The sequence below is a fragment of the Chlorocebus sabaeus genome, chromosome 20, assembly GCF_047675955.1.
Source record: "Chlorocebus sabaeus isolate Y175 chromosome 20, mChlSab1.0.hap1, whole genome shotgun sequence".
NCBI classification, from domain to species: domain Eukaryota; kingdom Metazoa; phylum Chordata; class Mammalia; order Primates; family Cercopithecidae; genus Chlorocebus; species Chlorocebus sabaeus.
The window spans coordinates 44,818,463-44,844,577 of NC_132923.1; the positions used below are offsets into that span (position 1 = coordinate 44,818,463).

Consider the following 26,115-nt stretch of genomic DNA (forward strand, 5'->3'; position numbering starts at 1 on the left):
GCTGGGGAAGCATGAGGCCTTTCTGGATGGCTGGGCTCCAGAAGGAGATGGGGGCCCCTGTCGTGGTAGTTGCTGACTGCCATGCTAAACTGTCCCTTAATTTCTCTGGGCCCCGCTCTCCTCATCTGCAGAAAAGACAGTGAGATTTTTTTTTGTTTCAGTGTGCCAAAGAAAGAAAGAGAATATTATGTTTGTAATATAGGCATGCAGGTTGCTGCTAAGTCATGTGCCTTAGTGCTTGAGAACAATTAGGTTTTTAGCCCTTTATGAAAAGTAGACGCCAAAAGCTTTCTCTTTTCTTCCTTTCTTATTTTTTATTTTTAAGCACCATTATCACTAGGAAACTGTTTGCTGTAGGAAGGACTTGTGGAAACTTGTTTTGTAAAATAGAAAAAAAAAGGAAAAGAAAAAGCTAAGTAACCATCAAGCCTTTTTCAGGAGTGGGGAAAAAATCGAAATTTACATACTCTAAACTTAAAGCTTTATTAATGATCATTATTTTAAATGTCTGTAAATGCATCTGTAAAAAACTCCAGCCAAGACAGAGGGAGATGTGAATTATCACATATATTGACATTTTTTTTTTCTGTTATCAGTAGCATCCTTCAGAAAGTACTGATTAAAAAGGAAGGCCATTCCCAGTTCTTGGTTTATTTGCCTCATAGCGCACCAAGTCAAGGTTGAGCTGGGGCCTTGTTCCAGAAAGCACAGGCTTCCTTTCTGATTGGAAATAATATGTATTTTGTTTGACCTTCAGGATACTCATGGCTTTACTGGAATACATGGGCGAACATTTGTCCTGGCAAGGCCAGGGCAGTTTAAGCTTGGTGTCCAGAGGGATTGCTTTATAGAGCAATTAAAAGCAGTGGGAGGGAGGTGACTGTAGAAAATCAGACATTTGCATCCTTTCTGGCCTAAAAATCAAGTGAGTAGTTTCAAAAAGCAGTATTTGAAAACAAACAAACAAGCACTTCTAGAAGTTTCTGTCTGAACACTTGAGAATTTTGCCAAGGTCATAGTGTTCTTTATTTTTTCTTTTTCCTTACATGTTACTTTCTGAAATACGATCATAGTGTTCTTTTGCAACTGATCTTGGTATGAAGAGGAGGTTACATCTTCTATATTACACAGTGCTAATATGTGTAATATTAACTTTTTTTGAAAGATTGTCAAATATGGACCGTGGAAAACAGTTTCCATGCCATTTGAATGTTATTTTCTTTATGATGCTTTGTTTGTAAAAATATTATTAGATAGCTAGGGATGTTTACTACTGCCAGCTGGAGTTAGGCCTCATGGTAGCTTTTTAAAGTCAGGCTGGAGGTGAGTTCAAAGCCTAACACAGAGTTTAAAGTTATTGTTCTTATTTGAAGTAAATGCATAATTGGAGACTGTATTCTGTTTTCTTGAATTCTTAGCTATGCCAGTAATTCTTGTTTCTTAGGGCCACAGTTTGGTTCTATCAAATGTGTAGTGGTAGCGAAGATAAATGATAAAGTACTCAGAGATTTGATGAATTCTTATATGGTGACATTAAGATGTTTTCTTTAATAAGAATACCTATTATTTGGGAGTAAGTGAAAATAATCATGTCTTAATGTAGTTGAAATCCTGTATTCATTTAGGGGGAAAAAAGTAAGTACTTTGTATTCTGCTTATGTAAAAGGATATGAAAGAATGTATATAATTAAATTTCTTAATGCTTCATTTTGCTTTTGATGTGCAAAATATAACTTTACTGCTAGGTAAAATTATACTTGAATATGAACTGTTATTGCATGAGTTTAGAGTTTCAGTTGAGCCTAGTATATGGGAACCACACAGTTTCTAGTATTTTCAAAATATAGTCCCATAAAGATGAAAGAGACTGCATAGCTGAAATAGGTGGTACACTTGATTTAAGTGAACATTTGCTAACCCAGGGAGAATCAGGAGCCATTCCAACACTGTAGCCGTGTACCAGCCCATTTTGCTGCCTGTTAGTTGCACGTATATTTGCCGTTCTCTCATAATTACAAAAGGAAAGTATCCAATTAAAAAAAAAGAATAGATATAAAATAATATGTTATCCAACTTAGTGTGTATTTGCTTACTGCAATCGAGAACACAGGAGTGGTCAGTGAAGTGTAGGGATAAGGGAAAATAATTGAGAAAAATGAGGAGAAAGAAGGAAAAATAGATGTTTTGATAATCTTTGTCAAATGTTTTCTCAAAGACCAGGCTCAGATTTAAAGTATTATGCAGATGTAGTCTTTGGCCTCTGGTAGCTTTCTGATAGGAATTCAGCCTTGAGTTGAACTTTGAGATGGGTTGTTTTCTTTTCATTTTTTTTTCTTTTTTAATTACTAAGTGACCAATCTGTTGTAGTTTGTTGATCTATTTTTTGCTCTTGCCATCCTTCTGTTGCTTTCTCCATGAGCTACTGTTTATTCTGGAATGTTGAGCATCCACATTTAGAATTAGGATTTGTGTGGCTCTATCTTAACCAGGAATGGAAAAAATCCAACCCAGTATTTCAATTCATGGGTTTAAGTGGATTCAGAGAGGTTCTGATCCACAGTGACAGGTTCAGAATTCCCATTTCTAAAGCCCCTGTTTCATTAGGTAATGAATGTACAAGCTGAACCCTTCTAGGTTCACACTGTGGATGCTTCTCCACTCCTCTGTTTTGGTTGGCTTTCTTCCTTCGGGTGTTTGGGAAGAGTCTGATTACAACCAACTTCTTTCCTTGTCAGTCGATTTTATAACACAAACCATTAAAGTTCAAACTTTTTGTTCAGCAGGTCGATTTCATTTGTCTCTTCTATAGGGATCTCACTTTAGAGTTTATAGAATTCTTTGCTATACTTTACTTTAATTCATTTTGGCAAGGTATGTAGTATTAATTCCAGGTGAGGCAACCAAGAGAGGGGCCCTAAGTCAAGGAGCTTGTTCATGGCAGAGATGAGCCTGGAACCCAGGCTTTCTCGGTTCAAATGTAGTGTTCTTTCCTCTGTGCTCCCAAGGTTCTCATTGTATGCTGTGGGCTTCTTTTTTGTAAAGTAAAAGGGGGTAGTGAGGAGAAGGGAGGTTCTTTTCTATTGATTTTTCATATACTTATTGGTGTTATCTTTATATTTTTATAGAACTTCCTGATTTAATTAAGAACTTCTCAAATGCCATGATCTCATTTGTTTTCATGATGACCCTGAGGACAGGATTATCCCTATGTTATGTTATGTTATGTTATGTTATGTTATGTTATTTTTAGATGGAGTCTCGCTCTGTCACCCAGGCTGGAGTGCTGTGGTGCGATCCCAGCTTACTGCAACCTCCGCCTCCCAGGTTCAAGTGATTCTTCTCCCTCAGCCTCCCAAGTAGCTGGGATGACAGGCCCCCACCACCATGTTCAGCGAATTTTTGTGTTTTTAGTAGAGTCGTGGTTTCACCACGTTGACCAGGCTGGTCTCAAACTCCTGGCCTCAAGTGATACACTTGCCTTGGCCTCCCAAAGTGTTGGGATTACAGGTGTGAGCCACTGTGCCTGGCCTCAAAAATGCCTGCTTTTAAATTGCTCATAGCATAGTAGAGGCTTTTGCAGTTTTGAGGGTGTTGGAGGTTAATTTTTTTGAAGGAAATAATTTCTCTAATGTGGAGGAGGTGGTAATTTAGAAGACTATGTTGTAGAACTGCAGCTGGGTATATGTTTACTTTTGTGAGTGCCTGTTTTATTTGCCCGTTTATTCATACCTATGCATTTGGATAGAAAAATAAATATAGTTCTGTTTTGGCTCCCTGAAATAGTTTTTGTATTTTCTGGAATTTCCTCACTTATTGTCTTTAATATTCCAAAGTTTTATTATGACTCATTTTGGTCATACAATAATAGAAGAAGTAGATGTCGGCCTTTTTGAAGGGGTTTATTAAGTAATTTGGGGAAGTATATTTTTGAAGCCTATAAATATTAATTTTTCCCTGGTGTCGAGATTTGTCTTGTGGTTGTCAATTGTGCATATTCTTATATGTTTTGGATAGGAGAGGGTAAAAAGGGATTGAGCATAGTTTATTTTTTTCTTTGGCTCAAATATGTAGTTTTACCATAAACCACTGAAAGTTTCCTGTTCTTGTTTGATTAAAAAAAAGTACACTTCCATTCATTGTTTCCATGTAACTTCCTATACTTTTTACTAAAAAAGGTTGAAATCTAGGATAAATTATGAGTTATCTCTTGGGCAAAGAAACAATTTCATTTCAGGAAGGAGCTTAGGAAGTGAACCTTCTTGAGTATAAGAAAAACAGTAATAGCCCTTGGCGTGTATGTGTGCGTGTGTATATGTACATACATATGCATATACATATGCCTTTCCTTACATAATAATGGTTTGCAAAGAGTGAATTTGGACCCCGACTTCAAATTAACATGGAAGGGCAGGGAAGATTCCATGTCATGGTTGGATTTTAGAAAGCTGCAAATGGTATTGTTGTACCATAGACCTGAGGTCCCCCAACCCCCAGGCCACGGACCTGTTAGGAACGGGGGTACACAGCAGGAGGTGAGCAGCCAGCGGGTGAGTGAGCATTACTGCCTAAGCTCCACCTCCTGTCAGATCAGCGGTGGCATTAGATTTTTATAGGAGCGTGAACCCTATTGTGAACTGCGCATACGAAGGATCTAGGTTGCCTGCTCCTTATGAGAATCTCACAAATGCCCGATGACCTGAGGTGGAACAGTTTCATCCCAAAACCATCCCCTCCTCCCTGGTCTGTGGAAAAACTGTCTTCCATGAAACCAGTCTCTGGTGCCAGAAAGGTTGGGGACTGTTGCCATAAAGGGGCCTTTGAGTGGCCCCGTTAATGTGTTTTCTTTGTTAGGTGGTGCTTTCCAGCCTGCTCTGGACTCTGTGGTTCGTGGTAGATCATTTGTACTGACCTGGACCAGGGAGCACTGGTAGGAGTATCTGATTTCTATGAACAGTGCTTGCTGGCACTGACTCAAGAATGAAGATAGGAAGGAATGGTGAATACAACTTCCATTGAGAAACTAGAGTGGAAAAATGTGCAAATTATGCTAAAATCGTAATTAATCTGGACTGTACAGGTTAAATATCTTTTCATCCTGAAAGAAAAGGGGAGGTCACCTTGAGAAAATGGGATTGAGGGACCGTAAGAACTTTGTTATACCTAGTTATACATTTGTTTTTTTTCTCTTAGAACTTCTGAAATGCTTGAAGCACCAGAAGCAATAGGAGAGTAGAGCTTTTAGTATGGTTTTGGTGTGAACTAAATTTCCAACAGTTCACCTTTAGTGCATAAGCTTCACTTTCTTTGATGGTTTGCCATTCAAACTAGATTACTCTGGGCAGTGTCCCTAATATTGTCAGTAACATCAGTTTTACAGCAGGTTTGTGCATCATGAAGGAAGCCAGAACTTCCTTCATTTTAGTGAGTTACAAGTGTTTTAGTGAGTTATAAGGAAAATAGCCGTCAAAAGTCCATATAGGTTACTCTATGGATAGAATGGGGAGCCACCTTCTGGTCTTCATTCAGACTTGGTTGACTTAAAATTGAGTGTATAAGAGCGTAAAAAATGGTAAGTGATAGGCTTAAGGCAGAGACACAGGCCTGCAGCCGGAACTGGAAAAAACTCCCACGACTGTAAAAAGTATAGGCAAAACTATAAAGCAGCCAGGCGCGGTAGCTCACACCTGTAATCCCGGCATTTTGGGAAGCAGAGATGAACAAATCCCCTGAGGTCAGGAGTTCAAGACCAGCCTGGTCAACACGGTGAAATCTCATGCCTACTAAAGCTACAAAAATTAGCCGGGTGTGGCGGTGAGTACCTATAATCCCAGCTACTCAGGAGGCTGAGGTAGGGAGAATTGCCTGGACCCGGGAAGCAGAGGTTGCAGTGAGCTGGTGCCATTGCACTCCAGCCTGGACAGCAGAGTGAGACTCCATCTCAAAAACAAAAACAAAAAAACTATAAAGCACAGCAATATGGGACTATTTGGTAGATATAGTAACTGAAATCACATCAAGCTTTAATAAACTAATTAGTATTCTTAATGGCAGCCCTACATCTTCAAGAAAAAAATACAATAGGTGAGTTTCAGGATGCTCAAAACATTTAAGATGGCCAGGAAGAAATTATGCATGTAGTACATTTTAGGCAGATTTCCCTTAAAAATGACTAAAGACACTTTCTTTTCTGAAACAAGAAAAGACTTAGTTATTTGGAAAATTTGCTTATGTGGAATATCTCATTGCCAGTCAATGTTGAATAAGTGAGGCATTTATTGTGTGATGGAAAGGTGGTTCTTTGGGCCAGATGAAGTAAGGTGGGAAGAAAGGAGTATAGTATGAAATACTGAGAGAAAGAATTACTACTTTAAATAATAGATGTAGCTTTGGTATGTTTTTCTGTGCAAATCTCGAGACAAAGCCTTTTTTGTTGGAGGAAATGGCATGCAAAGGATTTTATTTTCAGTTTGACCATTTGCAAGTATTAGAGCTGTCTCCGTGGGAGAAAGGTGAGTTCCCTCTGGCAGTGTGGTTTACGAAGGTTCGCTTGGGAGGAAAAGAGAGGAGCTAGTTGATCCAGAGTGGAAAAACACCAAAGCAAAGTTTTCTCCAAAATAACACCACAGATTTCAGAAAAACAGAAGTTGCTTTCACTGAATGTGACAAACTTAAAAAAAAAAATTCAATTTTGAAACATCATATGACACATCTGTTTTGAAAGGTTGCCTTGTCAGATACAGATGTATGTTTTATGGTACGTTACAAGGTGAAGTTTCGTCGTGAGCATGCTCAATAGATGTTTTTCTGAACAGGTATCTCATTTATCCCAGTTTTAAATTTTTTGGGGAGAGTTTATTAAACAATAGTACAGTAATTTATCTTATTTTTAGGTTAAATACAATTTGATTGAATTATACCCTTCTCTCTCAGCCTTTTATTGAACTGATATCTCTGCTTAGATTTAATCCTTTCAGAAATTGCTTGTTGACCCAACACAGCAAAATCCAAACTTTTTGATATATGTCGTGGCATATATCATGCCAAAATCACAAACTCCCCCACATGCTTTTAGCAAATAAATGCCAGTTTGCTTCTTGCTTTCATACCTACATTAATGCAGACTATTGGTTTAAAAAGTTAAAAATCACCCATCTTTATTACAGGCCTCTTAAATTGAGACCTTGGAAAAGTATTTTCTTGCAAGAGCTAATGTTTCCCAATATTATTTATTTATTTATTTATTTATTTTTCAAGACAAGGTCCCACTGTGTCACCTAGACTGGAGTGCACTGGCACTATCTTGGCTCATTGCAGTCTTGACCTCCCTGGACTCAAGGGATTCTCCCACCTCAGCCTCCTGAGTAGGTGGGACTACAGGTGTGCAGCACCATCGCCTGACTAATTTTTAAATTTTTTTTGTAGAGATGAGGTCTCACTCTCTTGCCCAGGCTGGTCTCAAACTTATGGGCTCAAGCAATCCTCCCACCATGGCCTCCCAAAGTGCTGGGATTACAGGTGTGAGCCACTGCACCCGCCTGTGATTTGTTTCCTTTTTGTAATATCTATGTGTGCATCATATTTTCTCTTTATCCTGCCTGCTAGAAAGCGCAGAGCTAGGTTTGGCACTCAAATGATGTAGTTTCCTTTAGCTAAGTGTTTTGATAAAGTTTCTGTTTTGTGTTTTTTTTCCAGAACACATCTCATTGTTGAAGAGCTGGTAATAATTACAGTAATACAATAATAAAAATTAGTTGATCCTAAGAACAGCCTTATGGGGCAGATCCTGTTATTATCCCCATTGTATAGATAAAGAAACAGAGGCAGGGAATGGCTAAATAACTGCCCCAGGTTAGAAGGCTAAAATGTGGCAGCGCTGGGATAAACCTAGGAGACTGGCTCCATAGTCCTTAGAGAATTAGCAGCTTGGGAGTTTAGTTGTTTGGCACATGAATTCATCACTCAACAAATGTTTATGAACATGTGCTGCATGCCAGGCACTGTGTCAAGCACTGGGAGAGAGGAAGTGAAAGAAGCACAGTTCTTGCCCTCATGGAGTTTCTGGTAAGTAGAGGACACACAAACATATACCCGAATAAATGAAGCAACAGATTTATAAAAGCTTATATTTGCTATAAAGGGAAGGTATAATATTAAACAGGAGTAACAGTTTAAGGAACCTCTGAATTTTATCAGGTATAATACAAAAGTGTAGTTCTGGGCCAGGCTCGGTGGCTGATGCCTATAATCTCAGCACTTTGGGAGGCCAAAGCAGGTGGATTGCTTGAGCTCATGAGTTTGAGACCAGCCTGGGCAATGTGACAAAACCCTGTCTCTACAAAAAATACAACACATAAACTGATGTAGTGGCACCCACCTGTAGTCTCAGCTATTCGGGAGGCTGAGGTGGGAGGATGGCTTGAGCCCAGAAGGTAGAGGTTGCAGTGAGCCCAGATCATACCATGGTACTCCAGCCTGGGCAACAAAGCCAGACCCTGTCCCCCTCCACCTACCCCCCAAAAAACTGTGGTTCTGAACCACAGCAACTGAGCCGAGCACAATCCTTCTGTCTCTCTAAGACCCGGTCTACACTGAGTAGTTCTGTTGATGGCGCTGCTTGATGAACCCGTAACAGCTACGAGCTCGGAAAAACCAGGTCCACAGCTTCTCAGAGGCTTTTAGTTTCACTGTGAAAGGAGCAAGAGCAAGTGACCAGATGTTCATAGATTTCTCTGCAAAATGTCTGCTCTCAGTTTCCCTCCTAACAGAAGCACCTGAAGCAGCAGGCTAGCTAGCCTGAAGAGGAAGGAATAGAGTTTAGTCTTATAATTGGGACCTATATGTTAAGCTGAATAATTTGGCATTCAGTGTTAAGCATTTGACTCATTCCTGTAACCAATTGTGAGTGCCCTGATGATGTATAAACTCCTTAAAGTAAATGTGTTTTAGTTCATGGCCCAGTATGTACACATGGCTGTAATTAATAACATTTTGCACAGCCAAACCAAAAGTTTGCAGATTTTCCCTTTTTAATCTATGGTCTCCTATCTGCAATCAGGACCAGTGGTTATAGGCGATGATTCAACTCCCCAGCAGTTGTGGTTTCCCCCTTCTGCCCTTCCTGACCCTCTTACAGTTTCTCATCTTGCTACTTCTCTCTGCTTCAGACGCTGCACCCCAGACCGTGGCCACAGCCCTAACAGAACGCTCACCAGTCCCGGAGCATGCCACATGCAATGCGTGTTATTCCCCCATACTTTTGCACACATTCTTGCCTCTCTTTCTCCCATCTTTTTCTTTCTTGCTAGACACCAGTTTGCCAAAGGTAAAGAGAAAATTAGTGATCATCTTAGGTACAAATCAAGGTCTGAGAGATGAACAGATTTGGTAATGTCATCCCTCAGGGTTAATGAGGAGTAGCTTTGTAGCTCTGCGAGTGTTACTTTGCTATCAGATATTGCATTAGTAGGAATTAAGTTGTAATTTTTTATGTGATAAAGTTTAGTTTAATATTTTGAATCTAAGTTGATAAAGCGTTTGCATTTTAATCAAGAAGTGTACTATCCTTCAGTTATTTTGTATCTGCCAAATTCATAGGGTAGGAGAAAAAAGATCCTATTTTCTTCCATCCTTCAAATCTTCAGATTTGTTCTTGGTCTCTGTGCTGAGCCAATTAGGCAGTCACATCCCATAAATTCTTACCCCTCAAAAATGAATGCTGTAGCCAGTGTCTCCTGTCTAAGCTTCCTTTTTGTCAGAAGAATAGGGACCGGTGCACCATATTATAGGTCAAAAGCAAATCAGGGCTTGGTGTGGTGACTCACTTCCAGCACTCTGGGAGGCCGAGGCCGAGGCAGGTAAATCACCTGAGGCCAGGAGTTTGAGACCAGCCTGGCCAACATGGTGAAACCCTATCTCTACTAAAAATACAAAAATTAGCTGGGTGTCGTGGTGCACGCCTGTAATTTCAGCTACTTGGGAGGCTGAGGGAGGAGAATCACTCGAACCCAGGAGGCGGCGTTTGCAGTGAGCTGAGATTGTGCCACTGCACTCCAGCCTGGGCGACAGAGTGAGACTGTGTCTCCAAAAACAAAACAAAACAAAATACCCAACAAAGTAAGTCAGAAGGACTGTTGGCCAAGATGGTGCCAAATGACTGTCTTTACGGATTGCTGGAATTCCCTGGAGGCAGAAACATGGACTATTCTTGCCTTTGGGAGTTGTACTTCCAGAATGTGCTAAGAGAACAGGAATTTTTACTCTAGAACTGTGCATAGTTTAATTTAATTAAAACATTTTTTAAAAAAGAAATGGGGATCTGGTTATTTTGCCCAGGCTGGTCTTGAACTCCTGGCTTCAAGCAATCCTCCTGCTTTGGCCTCCCGTAGTGCTGGGATTACAGGCATGATTACAGGGAGTACATGCCCAGCTGTAGTTTTAAGTCTTTCCAGTGCAATTCATAGAAATAATTTCTGGAGAGTAATGCTAGGGAGTAGTATAAGAACATCTTATCTTAGATATTTTATTAATCATTCTAAAAGTTTTTAAAGAAAACAGTTTTTGATTGGAGAAAATGTTCTCATTCATTTATTTCTCTTCCCCTCAAGGGACTTTATGTCTCTAATAGTGTTTGACGTTTGTAAAGCATTTTCACATATAGTGCCTCATTTGATCTGTAAGTCAAGCCTGTCATTGAATAAGAGATCATGGAATGCTTAAAACCCAGCTCCCGTATCTCCTGGTTCACTATTTTTCGGTGCTTCTTGCTGCGTCCAGTGGTGACTTCTGAGATGCCCCTGCTTCACTTCAGGTCATAAAAACCATAAAGCATAACAGCACCACTTCCTCACAAGGCTGCAGAAATCCCCTTCTGTTGGCACGTCCAGGTTGTATAATGGTATCTTGCTTAGATGGAAGAGTACGTGTCTTTTATAGCTTGGCACTTCCCAACACTTTGAGAAATTGGATTCCTGAAGAACCTGTACCCTTTGTTTCCTTTTGAACTTTGAAAACACAATTGAACACAGGAAATTCTCCAACATGGTTGCGCCATGATTTCAACACAACAATACACAAATATGCACTGGCTTTTGGCCCAACAAGTTGGTGGTTGACTTCTTGGAAGAGGGTTAGTTTGTTAGGAGGAAGGTCTGGATGTAGATTTTGCTTGGAGGGTGAAAGAAACCAAGATAAGATATGCCTAAGAGTTGTGCTGTAGAAAATTCTAGTTTTTTTCCCCCTGAGAAATCCAAATTACAAGTTTTAGTACTTGTCTACCTTTTTCCTACTAGGGATAAGCTTCAGCCTGAAGCCAGGTTTTATTGTTGAAAACCCCAGGTGGGAGCTGTGGTAGAAGGGTCCTCTTTGGAGTTTAATGGTGGTACATTCCACCGCTCCATCCCCAATGGGCTGTAGTTCCAGTGAATTGTAATTTGAGATGGTACAAACATGAGCATATGTTATGTACAGGCCAGGCGTGTTTGTGAGCTCAGGGCCTTCCAGGTGTTTTTTTCTTGGAGCTTTGTTTTTGCATCATATCCTGATTTTGGTAACATTCCTTCTCATGAAGCTCGATTAAAGTGAGGCGGTGCTATTGGCTGAGAAATCATCCTGGGTGCCCTTTCTTACAGATTCTTGCATCCCATGGGGGTAGAAAGGATTTTTAGCCCAAGGGCAGAATAGATCCTGTAGTACCCAGTCCCACAGTCTGTGGGAGTTTGTCCCTCTTTGCAGCTGACAGCATTTCAGAATTCCCTGTGGGACAATAACAAAATCTTTATTAGCCAATGGTGTCGTTAGAATAAAATCTCTCCACTGTGATGTCTTGGTCCCAGGCTATAATGTTACCCCTTAATTCCCTCTGCATCTTTACCACTTTGTATTACAGCTGAACACACGCTCCTCATTAGTACCCTGGGTGATATGGGGAATCAGAGTGCTGAAAATTATGTGGAATAGGTACCAGATGTTTGTGTCAACTTGGTATGCATTGGTATTTGGAATGCTCGAGAATCACATTTATTAAATGTGAAAATTACTTACTGTGTCTTCTCCAAAACATTACCCCCCTCCGCCAGTATTTTTGTCCATGTTGCATGAGGTGTGATATTAGTAATTTCTTTTGGCACAGATTAAATTTAAAGTGTGTGCCTCAAATGCATCTGTTCCCAAATGCTTTGTCTGCATTCTGTCAAGTTTTGGAGCTGGCCTACCGCCAGCAGGGATGTGGGGGTTCTGTAACTGAGATTGGAATGCTGTGTTGCAGCTAAAGGACATAATGAAAGGGTGAGTCCATTTGATTTTTTTCTTTAAGTGAAACTGGGAATTTAGACATTGATGTTATAGCGAGATCTTAGGAACGTTTCCCATGTGTCCAGATAAGCAAGCATTAGTAAAAAGGACGGAGGAGGGCATTTGGTAAAATGAGAAAGGAGTTTCATTAAGTTTATGAAGTCTTTTAAGTCAACCAAAGGTGATAAGTGTGAACCAAGCAGTTTATTTTATTTTAGTAGACATGAATGAATGTTTACATTTGGTCTATACTTCTGTTCACCCAGTACTGAGGAGAGGAACTGGAAAGTGCAAGGCAGAGGCAGGTGGCGCTCTGCCAGGGGAAGAGCCTGGAGCTGGAGTCTCAGAGACCCAGGTTCAGATCCCCCACTGCCCCTTCCTGCCGATATGTTTCTTAGCCTCTCTGGAGCTCCAGTTTCCCATCACTCTAAAATGACAGCATTAACACTGTCTTCACAGTGGCATTGTGAGGATCAGAAACATGTACAAGGTATGTGGCCCCTAGTGGTGTGGTAACCATACATACGAAGAGTTAACCCCCAGCTTTTCACACAAGGCGGTGGCCCAGGGAGCTACCACGTGCTTCGCAGTGTGGCCTCAGGTGGCCCAGCTGCTGAGTAGCCGAGCAGTGAGTGCCTGCTTTGTGAAGGAGGCTGGTTTGGCAGTGGCCTTGGCAGTGTGGCCGTGGTCTGGGCCACCTAGGAAGTTTCTCACCGCAGAGTTGGTTTGAATTTGTGCTGTCTTCAGGTCAGTAAATGTTTTTGTCAGTAGAAGTAGCATCTTGTGGGTGAAGGGGGCTGTGCCTCTGTGCTGGTGGCTGAGGAGAGTGTACCAAACAGAAGAGCAGAGCCTGACTTCAGTTCAAACAAGACACAACACCCGGCAAGATTTTGAGGATATCAGATTTCTTGAGTAAGCCAGCAGAGGAGGATTAAATTCAGCTCACACTTTGAGTATGAGGAAAAGTTAGATTTCTTTGGGAGTTACCCTTAAGGAGTCCTGGACTCGGCACATACCAGATGCCCACAATGAACTGAAATATCCAGATTGGGAGGCACCAGTGAGGATTGTCTCTGGAGGTGAATCCATATGTGCATTACTGCCAGGAAGCACTTTTCTGAAATACACATCCTACCTCTGTGTGGCTAACAACAGTTTACTTATAGTGGGTTACAGAGTTTCTGTGAGGCTTCGGATGAAGTATCTGCAACATGCCTTTTCATGATAAAGTATGGTGTGAAGTGAACAGACGTGTGTGCTTATGAGCATCGTTGCTTTCAGGCCTGTTCTTTCCTCATCGTCCACGCCCTGGTTGATCCTTACGTGGTAACAGCTTTCGCTGTGCTGATAAGGAGCGTCATCAGAGCGTGTTGCTCACTCGGCTCTTGACTGCAGGGAAGAGATTGCGTAGGGAAGACGGGATGTGGGTTTTCAGCCGTGGCCACAGGAGACACTCCCAGCCTTTTGAGGCTGCCGGTGAGGGCCGACAGTAGCAGCTCCAGAGCTCACAGGTCACCACAAAAGTGAGCAGATGAGTCAGATGGGGTTTCGGAGCATGTTTTCCTGGTTTCCAAGCCTTTGTGGCTGGGAGGTGCTGTATCGGGCCCCATGGTGGTCAAGTGAGAATCTGAGCCACCGTGTTAACTCAGGCACGTGTGCTAGAGCCTGTGGGGTGGATCATGCTGTTCCCAGGTGGAAGCCTTCCTGAATGGAGCTGGCCCTGGCATTGTGCGGACAGATTGCAGAAGGAACCACTATGAGGCCAAGCGGGAAGGATGGGAGACAAGTTCATGAGCCGGCTGTGGCAGAGGGAAGGGGACAGGAAGGCTAGGGCCTGACCCAGAAGTGGCAGGATGAGGCTGGGGGTGTGGTGTGCCAACGGAGAGATAGAGGATTGTTCTGCCACCTGGAGAGAGGGACTTGGCCAGAAGAGTGTTCGGGAAGAGAAGACAAAAACAGATTTGTGTTTCCTGCGTTCGTGACAGTTGAAGGTGGGGAAGCCCCAACTGGAACTTGATTCTTAGCAACCAGAAATGCCACCTCCCTCATTTCATGGTTGGTGTTTTTTTTCTCCCCCTTTTAGTATAAGAATGAGGCTTTGGCTCTCAGGTAAAGAATGAAAGCAGGAAGTCTGAGACAGGCAGTCTCTTATTGTCATGAAACCCATGCAGCATGCGTCACCCCATGGCTCTTTCCCATTTCTCAGCGATAATTGGGTGCCTACTGTGTGCCAGATACTGTGCCGGGGTGAGGCAGGCAGCAGCACACAGAATGGTTGGGTTCTGTTCTTTTGTCGTGTTTGCAGTCTTTGGGAGTGTGTAGATGTGAAACCAATAATTGCACAAATAATTATGTACATCTAATCACAGGAGGTGCTGTGGAGAGAAACGGAGAGTACCACGAGAGTATGAAAAAATATAGATCTAACACAGCGAGGGAGGTTTGGGGAGCTTCCTTGAGAGATCAGTAGAATGAGCAGGAGTTTGTCATGCCATGGTGGCGGGAAGGAACAGACGCAGCGGGGAACGTGTTCCTGGAGGAAACCTTGCTATTCAGAGGCTCCTTTGGGACAAAGTTTGGCACTTCTGATGAAATAAAAGAAGGCAAGTACATTAATTAGGGTAGGTTAAGCTACAAATATCAGAAAACCCAAAATAACATTGGCTTAAATAAGAAAAAAGTTTACATTTGTTTCCTATTTTTAAAAAAACAGTTCAGAGCTGATCCCGTGGCTCCATGTTCATCGAGTACCCAGGTGGCTTCTCAGTTGCTGTGCCCTCCTTAGCATGCTGCTTCTGTCTCATGGCCACAAAGGCTTGCTTTAGTGCTGCCCGTTACATCCATGTTCCAACCAGTAGTTGGCAGAAGAACTGACCTTCACTTCATACAGGAAGCTGCCAGCTGCTAGCAAGATTGGGAAACGTGGCCTTCGTTCTGGGTGGCTGTGTGACCAGCTGGCACTTAGAGAAAGGAGAACGATGGCTATAGGGAGACAGCGAGCACTTCTGTACTTCATCAGAATGGCCAAAACACGGGGAGCAAGTGCCTGGGGAATGAGAGACGGGGCCATGGTAGGAAGCAGGGCCAGATCTTGGAGGGCCTTGTAAGTCATGTTGAAGTTTTGGGGCTTCATCTGGACAGCAGAGATAGAGTGATAAGTCTTTTAAAGCAAAGAGAAGCAGGATCAGACTTGAGTTTTTCAGATCAATTTGGCTGCTCTGTAGAAGACATTTTGGTGGAGATAAGAATTAAGAGCATCTTGCAGTAATCAGGGAACGAGAGATAATGGTGCCCATGGAGATGGAGGGGGGGGGTCAGAGTTGAGTGGCCAAGGAGAGAATCCATTGGGTGAGGAGAGGGAAGGGGTGATGTTGGGGCACTTCCCCCAGGTTGGTGCCAGGTATACGTAGATGGAGGCTGGTGCCATTTAGGGAGGGAATGAAGGAGGAACAACAGGCACAAGGGGTAAAGATCCTGAGTTCTGCATGTTGAGATTGGGTGTCCATGAGACAAAAGTAGATGGTAAAGGAGCTGTTGAATATTCAGGCCTGGAGCTTAGATAAAGAAGTATAGGCCAGGTGTGGTGGCTCACGCCTGTAATCCCAGCACTTCAAGAGGCCAACGCAGGTGGATCACATGAGGCTAGGAGTTCGAGACCAGCCTGGCCAATATGATGAAACCCCATCTCTACTAAAAATACAAAAATTAGCTGGGTGTGGTGGCGGGTGCCTGTAATCCCAGCTACCTGGGAGGTTGAGGCACGAGAATCACTTGAACCTGGGGAGTGGTGGTTGCTGTGAGCTGAGATCGTGCCACTGTACTCCCGCCTGGACAACAAAGCGAGACCGTCTCAAAAAAAAAAAAAAAGAAAAAATAAGTAAGTCTGAGATGGCCTGGAGTTGTTTCTGTAAAGAGATGGGAGTTGAACCCATGGATGTGTTTGAGAAAATCTATGGAAAAAGGATAGTGCACCCCAGGAAGGCCTGGCAGGCATTTTACCTGGAAGGTGGGGATGGAACAGCTGGCAGCAGAAGAGCATCTCTCCAAGATATTCAAAGGAAAACTTCATACAATCACACTGCCTCTTTCCTTTCCTTTCTTGGCCAGAGAGGCTTTCTTTTTCCCCAAAGGAAACCCTCTCTCCTGACTCCTACACTGCGTATGTTCTCTTAGAAGACGACTATTCTACACCATACTTAGAGTTTAACCTATATCCTCTAGCCTGGACATTTTCACAGGGACTTTTTGTCCCCTCCCTTAAGTCATTATTTTTTTCACTTGTACATTCTGTACCCTTTGCAAACTTATCCAGTTATGTTTTTCAGGATAAAATCCTAGCAGGAAGTTGCTGGGTCAAAGGATATGTACCTTTTGTGGGGCCTTGGATACCACTGAAATATTATACCAATTTGCTCTCTCAGCAGCAGTATGATGCTGGCATACTTTTTGAGGAACCTTTCTTAAGGCATTTCTGAGCTTAATTTTTTTTATAAGCATTGCCCCTCTCTCCCAACTTTTCTTTAATGAAAAATTTCAACATGTGTAGATGTTGAAACCATTGTACAGGGAACATTTAGATTCCACAATTAGCATTTTGCAATAGAAGCTTTATCAAATATCTCTCCATCTTATTTTTTGGGAGGTATTTCAAAGTAAGTTACAAAACGGTAGATCTCACCCCTAAATCTATGACCCCTTTTTTATTTGCACAGAAAGTGTTGGCACAGTAGCCCAGGCCTTGGGCTGGATGTTCACTGTACAATGGGTGGTCACCCCTTCATTCTCTTCTGGCGACTCAACTCTGTCCCCTTCTCTCCATCTCCACGGACACCATCATCTCTCTTGCCCTGATTACTGCAAGGCCGGGCACTTCAGGACCCTGCCTCCTGAGAGAGAGCGCCAAGGGGGGCCAAGTCTGAGGCTTTGGGTGACTGGGGAAACCTTGAAACAGTTACTTAAGCACATTGAGCTTACTTTGCTTTCTTTAAAATGGGGTTAGTGCTGCTTCCTTGCGATGTGTCAGAAGGATGTGCAGCACCTAGCATTGCATAGTGGGCACTTAATAAATGGGAACAGTCTCTCTCTTTCTCTATTTTTTTTTTTTTGATACAGAGTTTAGCTCTTGTCACCCAGGCTGGAGTGCAATGGCGCAATCTTGGCTCACTGCAACCTCCACCTCCCAGGTTCAAGCGATTCTCCTGCCTCAGCCTCCTGAGTAGCTAGGATTATAGGCACACGCCACCAAGCCCAGCTAATTTTTGTATTTTTAGTAGACACAGGGTTTACCATGTTGGCTAGGCTGGTCTTGAACTCCTGACCTTAGGTGATCCACTCGCTTCGGCCTCCCAAAGTGCTGGGGTTACCGACATGAGCCACCGCACCGGGCTGAGCAGTATCTCTTATTACGTTGTATGCTGAACTGTTAAAGATACCATTTCTTATATGCCCCTCAGGATTGTGGTAGATAATTCCTGATTTTTTTTTTTCTTTTTGTCTTTTTTTGGTGTAAGGATAGTTTGAGCATATGTTGTAACTTTTTTTCTTTTTCAATCTTGGAGGGAAAAAAATTCTATGAGGAACTTCGAAAACCAACTACTACTCTATTGTGTCAGATGGTCAGGAACACACTATTGAGTGTATTTAAACATTGAGCCAAGTAGGTCTCTGCGTTTTTATTTTTATTTTCTGAGACAGGGTCTCCCTCTGTCACCCAGGCTGGAGTACAGTAGTGTGATCACGGCTCGGCTCACTGCAGCCTGGACTTCCCTGGGCTTAGGTGATTCTTCCATCTTAGCATCCTGAGTAGCTGGGACTACAGGTGTGCACCACCACAACTGCTAATGTCTGTGTCTATATCTATATCTGCATATTTGTGTATATATGCGTGTGTGTGTGTGTGTGTGTGTGTATATATATATATATATATATTTTTTTTTTTTGTAGAGACGGGGTTTCATCATATTGCCCAGTTTGGTTTTGAACTCCTGGGCTCAAGCGATATGCCTGCCTTGGCCTTCCTAATTGTTGGTGTTACAGGCGTGAGCCATTGTGCCTGGCCTCCTGTGGGTCTCTGTAAAGAGTTGCTGTCCTGGCATTTGATCAGGGTGTGCCCCATGCATTGCTTTCTCTTTTCTTTGACCTTGAACTGACTCATATAACCCATGGCTAGAGCTCCAGCCCTTAAAGAGGGTGTTTGCTCTGTTCTGGACTCTGGCAAAACAGAGACTGTAGACTCTAAGGCCAGAAGCGCGCATCCTCAGCACTGAAGGCTTCCTAGCACCAGAATACCTTATTATTTGATTTGTTTCCATTGAGTTTTCGTCCCTTCCCCAGTGTGGAGGTGAGCAGTGTGGTGATTTAAGGAGATCTCAATGGGTGATGGTGGCATCATGAGGAGGAGGGCAGATCAAATAGATTGCAGGTCTTTTCGCAGATGTGTTTTCAGCCTGTTCAGAGCTTTGCACACATACGAGAATGGAACTGAAAGGCATTTTATTTGTGCTTAATTTGTGAAAATTGTAAATTCGTGGCAGGAGGCTCTGCAACCAGTTCAGAAGGGTTTCCCAGTGTAGGTAGCTGTAGCCAGTGAGTGTCCCCAGAATTGAGTAGGAATAGGATAATTTCTTGAAACTCTGGGTGTGAAGTGTACCAGACATCCCACTGCAGCTGGGAAAGCCAGAGAGGCCAGGAGGGCAGGATGAGGGCAGCAGGGGGAGTGCCTGCCCATACGGTTTCCCTGCACCCCGCCAGGGGTTCCAGGGAATGTACAGTCAGTACCTCCTGTTACTGCTCTCGGGACATCTTCCTTCACCACCTTATGCTTTCTCAGAAAGCAGCTGGCCACAGTCCAGCTGTACAGAGAGTGGCAGTGACTATTTGAGAAGGCACATACTTCATTTCAGACCAGATAGCTATTATCAGCCTAGATAATTTCTGTGAGTCCTGAAATAGACTTGGCCCACCAGGCAGGGTGTCTGCTTCTGGGTGCAGACTGACTGGTTCTGAACTATGTTTGCAACCCTGGAGAGTACCTTTATTATTTAGAAGTCAGGAAGAACAAACTGGAGTACATTCAGGCCTTTCACCTGGGTTCCATCTGGGAGGTTGTGGTGTAGTGGGCATTGTATGTTTCAGCCCAGTTTCTTGGGTGATTGAATGGAGACAACAGCACCAAGCTCACAGAAGTGTGTGAGGAGTAAGCATCTAGTTCCTCCTTCCCCTGGTTGTGTGTCTATCAATCCAGCCAATGTGAAAGGAGGCTGCAGTGATTTCAGGGCTGTAGCAGCCTATTTCCCATATTCCCTACAGCCAAATCCAAGTCCCTGGAATGGTGCCCTACTCACCGATCTGAGAAGGGGCATTTTTTTCAAAGCTCAATGATTCATTTATTCATTTAACAAACATTTTCTGAGCATCTCATATATGCCAGGCACTGCAGATGAATGCTGAGGATACAAAGATGAGCATGCACAGCCCTCAGAGAGGTCACATTTGACCAGTACAGATGGATGTGTACCCCAGTGGCTATCATGTAAATGCAGTAGTGGAGACAGGCAGATAAATTGCGGGAGGGCAGAGAAAGAGAGTCTTCCTCAGCTTGGGGCGTTTGTTGTGGGAGCAGAGTGAGAGTGGAAGAGGAATTTGGGTAAAGGAAGCAGGCTTGAATGAGGACATGGAGTTGGGAAACATCCTGGTGTGTCTGGAGACCTTTAAGTAAGTTGATGTGGACTGGGGAGGGATGAGACATAGGAAGGGGCTAGATCAAGAAGGGCCTCCTGTGCTCTGTGATGGAGCTTAGGCTTTATTCAGTAGGGAAGCTATTTTGAAGGGACAGGAACTGCCCACAGAGATGCCAGCAGCAGGCATTTGCTTTGGGAACACCCGTAACATTGAGTGCCTCTAGGTTAGGTGGACAGTGCCTGTGTGGAAGGTGGCATGCAGAGCTTGAGTCCTCAGACTCTGTTCAGGAAGGTTTGTAATTGTCTAGGGTTGGTAAAGACGTAGAGATGGAGAGGAGTGAATGGATTTAGGATTTAAGGCTTGATTGATTAGAGAAAGAGGGAATGAAGAAGCAGGAACCAAATATGACCAGGGTTCTACTTTTTCTATCTGAGGCTCTGCTCAGATTCTACTTCTTTTGGGAGGATTTTTCTGACCTCTGGCCCAAATTTTGCTGTACTGCTCTGGCCCTGATCGCCTCTACATGTTACATCTTGCTCTGTATTGTTCTTAAGTTTGTTTTGCTTTCCCTAATAAAGGGAAGCTCTGAAAAGATAGGATCTGTATCTTTACTTTTGTTAAGTGCAATTTTAGGTATTTAATATTATTTATGTATAGTATTTTTTGGACTTTAAGCAATTTATTTTATTTATCTCTGATTTTCTACCAAGAGGGAAGAAGGAATTGCACACAATTGTAAAATGGAAAGTGTCCTCTACACAGAGGAATGCATTCATGACTTGTGAGTCCAAAAGGGAATTTAAAAAATCAAATACACACCAAATTATCCAAAAGAAATGTAAGAGATTGGGATTTTAGAAGATAGGCTAGCTTTTTGGCCACTTAGTCTTGGAACAGTTTACCTGGAAAGGCATCTCTGGTGGGTTGGCAGTGGCTTGATCACCCTTGCCCATTTGAGGCAGACTTAATTGCTGTTTCTGAGTGGCTTGTGTTTGTGATTCCCTTGGCAGGTCCAGAGCCTGGTGCACTGTGTGAATTGTCACCTGTCAGTGCCTCCCATCCTGTCCAGGCCTTGATGGAGAGCTTCACCGTTTTGTCAGGCTGTGCCAGCAGAGGCACGACTGGGCTGCCGCAGGAGGTGCATGTCCTGAATCTCCGCACCGCGGACCAGGGGCCTGGCCAACTGCAGAGAGAGGTAGGTGCAGGTGTCAGCTGTCAGCCCACTGCCACTGAGTCTGCAGAGACGATTTTCTGGACAGAAGTCCTTTTCTCTTCTGGGGTTCAACAAAGAAGCTCGTGTATAAACATAAGAGAGCAGATTTAAAATACCAACTGCTCTCTGGATTGGGCAACTTTAGGATTTCTCTGTCTAGAGATTGGTTGGCTCTCCCCCTTTCCTGGCCCTCCATATTGAAAAAAAACGTTCATAAGAATTTCAACTTTTAGGCCAGGCATGGTGGTGGTGCACACCTGTAATCCCAGCACTTTGAGAGGCCAAGGTGGGAAGATCACATGAGCTCAGGAGTTCAAGACCAGTCTGGGAAACATAGCAAGACCTTATCTCTACTAAAAATAAAATTAAAAAGAAAATTAGCAGGGTGTGGTGGTGAGCACCTGTAGTCCCAGCTACTTGGGAGGCTGAGGCAAGAGGATTGCTTGAGCCTGGGAGATCAAGGCTGGAGTGAGCCATGATTGCCACTGCACTCCAGCCTGGGAGATAGAGTGGGATCTTGTTTCAAAAAATAATAATAATTTCATCTTTTAAACATGATTGTGAGAAGCCAAATAAGGTACCATTTCTCTGTTGTTGTGAAATGTCTTTCCCATTTCCCCCTGTGTCCTCTCTTTCTTCTTTCTTTACTTTGTCATATGAGCTTATTGCTCTTGCAGGATTAATGAGGGGAAATGGGGACACTCTGGAATAAAGATGGCAGTACTTTGTACTTGCCTGAAAATCCCTGAGCATAGCTCCTTATCACTATCTAGGCAGCTTCCCAAAGGTGGTGATAACGTTAGCGGAGATGGTGATGATAAAGATATACGCTCATAGTTACTCAGCATTTACTCTGCCCAGCACTGTTCGAAGCACTCATACACTAACTCCATGAATCCTACAATTATACTTATTTTACAGGTGACAAAACAGGTGCAGAAAACTTATTTGCGCAAGGTCATCATCTTCAGAGAGAAATGGCCTCCTCTTTCCTGTGGCTCAAAAGTGGTCTAGATTGTGGGTGAATGGTCATCATTTAAGAGGACAGATTTCCCAACAAGATAACACAGAGTGCTTTCCTTCTGTTTTTAAGCTTCCGTGTGTCAGAAATGTTATCACTCAGGTATTCTCTCTCCAGGGAGAAAGAAACCACAAAAAAATCCGATCATAGTGAAGTATAGGAAAAGTAATGCAGAATGGAATTTATCTTTGAGCTTTCTTCTGGTCAAGCAAGTTAATTTCCAGAGCCACTTGTTTATGTGCCTCAGTCACCCCATCTTTTTGGGGTGGTAGGAAGAGGAGAAGCATGAGAAGGAAAAGCAAGCTGATTTTAATCTCGTGAAAGTGTGCAGAGTTGGCTCATTTCAAAGACAGATCATCTAACCTTTCCAGCAGCATTGGAAATTATTGTTAATACTCTTGGTTGCTTGCCATTGTTGCTGCAACTCATATTTCAGGTCAGATTTCTTTATCCCAGTAATGTGTCTTTAATTCTGAACTGATGGGGGAGAGTTTGTGGTGAGAGGGAAAGGAGGAGAGGAGGAAATGCAGCTCCTATGAAGCATTGCTGACTCCAGCAATTCTTTAGCAGCGATAATTACTCATTTTATATATGCTTCTCTCAGAGGAACTCAGAGGGAAAAGAAAGTGCAAGCTGTTACAGCAGTAGCAACAGCAGAAAATTCTTGATGTTAAATTGTGCAGTACTGTTGTTGACTCTGAAAACAAATTCGAATAAGACTACTGAAACAAAAGAAAAATACCTCAAGGAGTGACAGCGGGCCCTCCTGCACCTGGTTACTATGTTATTCAAAATGGGATTTGTTTTAGGACCTGGCAGTACTGAGGATACATAACATTAGCTGGCCTCAGGGACATAGTGTGTTCAGTGAGGAAGAAAAGAAAGAGAGCCTACAAAGGGTAGTCTCAAACTTGTTTAAAAACCTGAACATTATTCTCCTTCAATATTTGTATAGTGTCTGTATGATTTGGGGCCAGTGATTTGAAGATGTTTTTGAGAATAGATAACAGAGAGACCTTTAAGAATTAGATGGTTGTAGTTCAATACTGTTTGAACACAAGATCTTGGGATAACTGATTTTTGGAGATTCCATCTGGCTCTGCCTTGCTCACATATGGCAGACCTCAGAGTAGTTTGCATATACCAAGTGAGCGTAGAGGATGACATCAGAATGAGGGTCAGTGCGACGAAAGAATGAAAGACTGTGGATGGTAAGATGGGTGTGGATAAGGATTAAATATCGTTCACTCTCTCGACATGTGACTGTGGAGAACATTACCACAGCTGTGCAAACAGTTTTTAAAAATCATTTGAACCACATGACCCAGCAATTCCACTCTTAGGTATATACCCGAGAGAAATGAAAACACATGTCTACACGAAGACTGTCTGTGACTGTTCGTGGCAGCATTAGTCCCAAAGTGGAAAAACCCAAATGTTCATTTTCTGATGAATGGGTAAATAAAATGTGGTATATCCATACAATGGAATGTTATTGAGCAATAAAAAGAATGGCATACTGATATGTGCTACAGCGTGGATGAACCTTGAAAATCCGCTAAATGAAAGAAGACAGACATAAAGACCACATATCATATAATTCCTTGTATGTGAAATGTTCAGAATACAGAAATTTATAGAGACAAAGTAAATTAGTCATTGCTTAGGGCTAGAGGGGAAAGAAGGAAATGGAGGTTGACTGCCAATGGGTACAGGTTTTTTTAAAATAGTGGAGGCCGGGCGAGGTGGCTCACGCCTGTAATCCCAACACTTAGGGAGGCCGAGGCAGGTGGATCACCTGAGGTCAGGAGTTTGAGACTAGCCTAGCCAACATGGTGAAACCCCTTCTCTACTAAAAATACAAAAATTAGCTGGCATGGTGGCGAGTGCCTGTAGTCCTAGCTACTTGGGAGTCTGAGGCAGGAATATAACTTGAACCCAGGAGTGGAGGTTGCAGTGAGCCAAGATTGCGCCGCTGCACTCCAGCCTGGGCAACAAAGCAAGACTCCATCTCAAAAAAAAAAGAACAAAAGTGGAGGAGATGACAAAAATGTTCTAAAATTTTAATGGTTGCACAACTCTGTGAATATACTAAAAACTGTTGAATTGTAATTTAAGTAGGTGAATTTTATGGTATGGGAATTGTATCTCAATAAAACTATTAAAAAAAACCATTTGACCTGCTGACATGCTAATTAGTCTATAAAGTTTACCTTGGCTCAATTCACTTTATCAAGATTGCTTACTCCTTCAACTTAAACTCACCTAATGCTTTTTGTTATTTTCAATGGATAACTTGGTTTTTGTAGATATGCCATGATATAGTCTATGCTAAAAATAACAGCTGATCTGTTTTGAGGCTAATAGGAGGGCAGAGGCAGCCTTTGTGCAGTCTCTATCAATTTTTTTTTTTTTTTTTTTTTTGAGACAGAGTCTCACTGTATCACCCAGGTTGGAGCGCGGTTGTGTGATCTCGGCTCACTGCAACCTCTACCTCCTGGGTTCTAGCAATTCTCATGCCTCAGACACATGATTAGCTGGGATTACAGGCATGTGCCACCGTGCCTGGCTAATTTTTTATATTTTTAGTAGAGATTAAGTTTCATCGTGTTGGCCAGTCTGCTCTCAAACTCCTCAAGTGATCTGTCTGCCTCGGCCTCCCAAAGTGCTGGGATTACAGGTGTGAGCCACCACGTCCGGCCTCTACCAAATATTAAAGGCAAATGTTTTTCAAAATGAAATGGTAAGTGCTGTTACTTACAAATTAGCAAAACAATGACCGTGCTGGCTCCAAGCCGTAATTGACTATGACTCTGAAGACTGCTGTAGTTGGTTTTCATGATGTCATCCTTAAATGTGAGGGAATTACTAAATCAGCCCCATTTCCCCTTGGCTTGTTACTGGTTCCGGATCAGTAGCAAGATCTATTATAAATCACCCCGTCTCTCATATTTTACTGTTAATAAATTCCTACCTCCCAGGTTCTTCAGCTAGGGAGAGATTTTTAATTTTCCTGTGTAGAGGAGGAGACAGAGCCTACACCTGAGAGTGGTGACTGCAGCAGGTTGACAAGATTCAGGGAGACAGTTACGTTTAAGTTGGATGAACAGTTTTATAGGCCAGCAGAGAATTTGTATCAGAAACACACTTGTTACAACAGTACATAAAAAGCCCTCAGTACCAAAGCACAGTTTTGTCATTGGCCTCCCTGCTGGATTCTCCTCGGGTCAGAGTAGACCTATTGTGTTTTTCATCTGAGAACACACCTCTCATTTGTAATCATTGGTTTCGGAAACAACAGCCTTGGAAGCGAACAGGAAACTGGAAAATGACTTTCTGGCAACAGAGGACAGCAGAAGAGCATAAACAATGCTGAGAGATCAGATTTATCTTTTAGAGCAAATGAGGACCGATGTCATGGTTTCCATCCCCATGAAAACCGGCTCCTAGTACCCTCTGACTGAGATAAAATGCAGCCTCCCCCTTCTGTCAGAATCCCAGAGTTTAATTGCTCAGGGCGTTTCCTGATTCCTGAGAAGGGTTACAGCACCATCAGAGGCTTGTTTACAGTAACATACTTTCATTAGTTGCTGGAATGGCAACAATTTTGTTTCCTATCATCTAATTTTTACTTGTGACCTGCTTTTATGTGGTGGTGTGTCTTTTCTATTTCCGACCTATCTAATTGCTTGCTTATTATGAAAAGCTGCTGAGGATAAGTCCCTAGTTAGCCATTACATATGTGTAGAAAATATATGGACATTTAAATTTATGTATTTGTTTTGACATTAAGGAGCAATGGGTGTGCCAGTGCCTGGCTGTAGGGGTGGAGTGGGGATCGGGAGGCTCCATTACCACGGGAAGGGGGCCAGGTTTAATAACTTCACCCGAACCCTATGAGCTTCTCTGCCTC

At 42.7% G+C, this 26,115-nt stretch overlaps 1 protein-coding gene across 3 annotated transcripts in view; it reads left to right on the top strand.

Moving 5' to 3' along the window:
- TGFBR3 (transforming growth factor beta receptor 3) overlaps window positions 1-26,115 on the top strand; it is a 205,686-nt gene that overhangs the window by 67,775 nt on the left and 111,796 nt on the right. For all 3 annotated transcript variants that reach the window (XM_007977984.3, XM_007977985.3, XM_038002872.2), the window contains exon 3: window positions 20,979-21,163. In XM_007977984.3, the coding sequence (XP_007976175.2) occupies window positions 20,979-21,163 (185 nt within the window). The remainder of the gene's footprint in view (window positions 1-20,978; window positions 21,164-26,115) is intronic.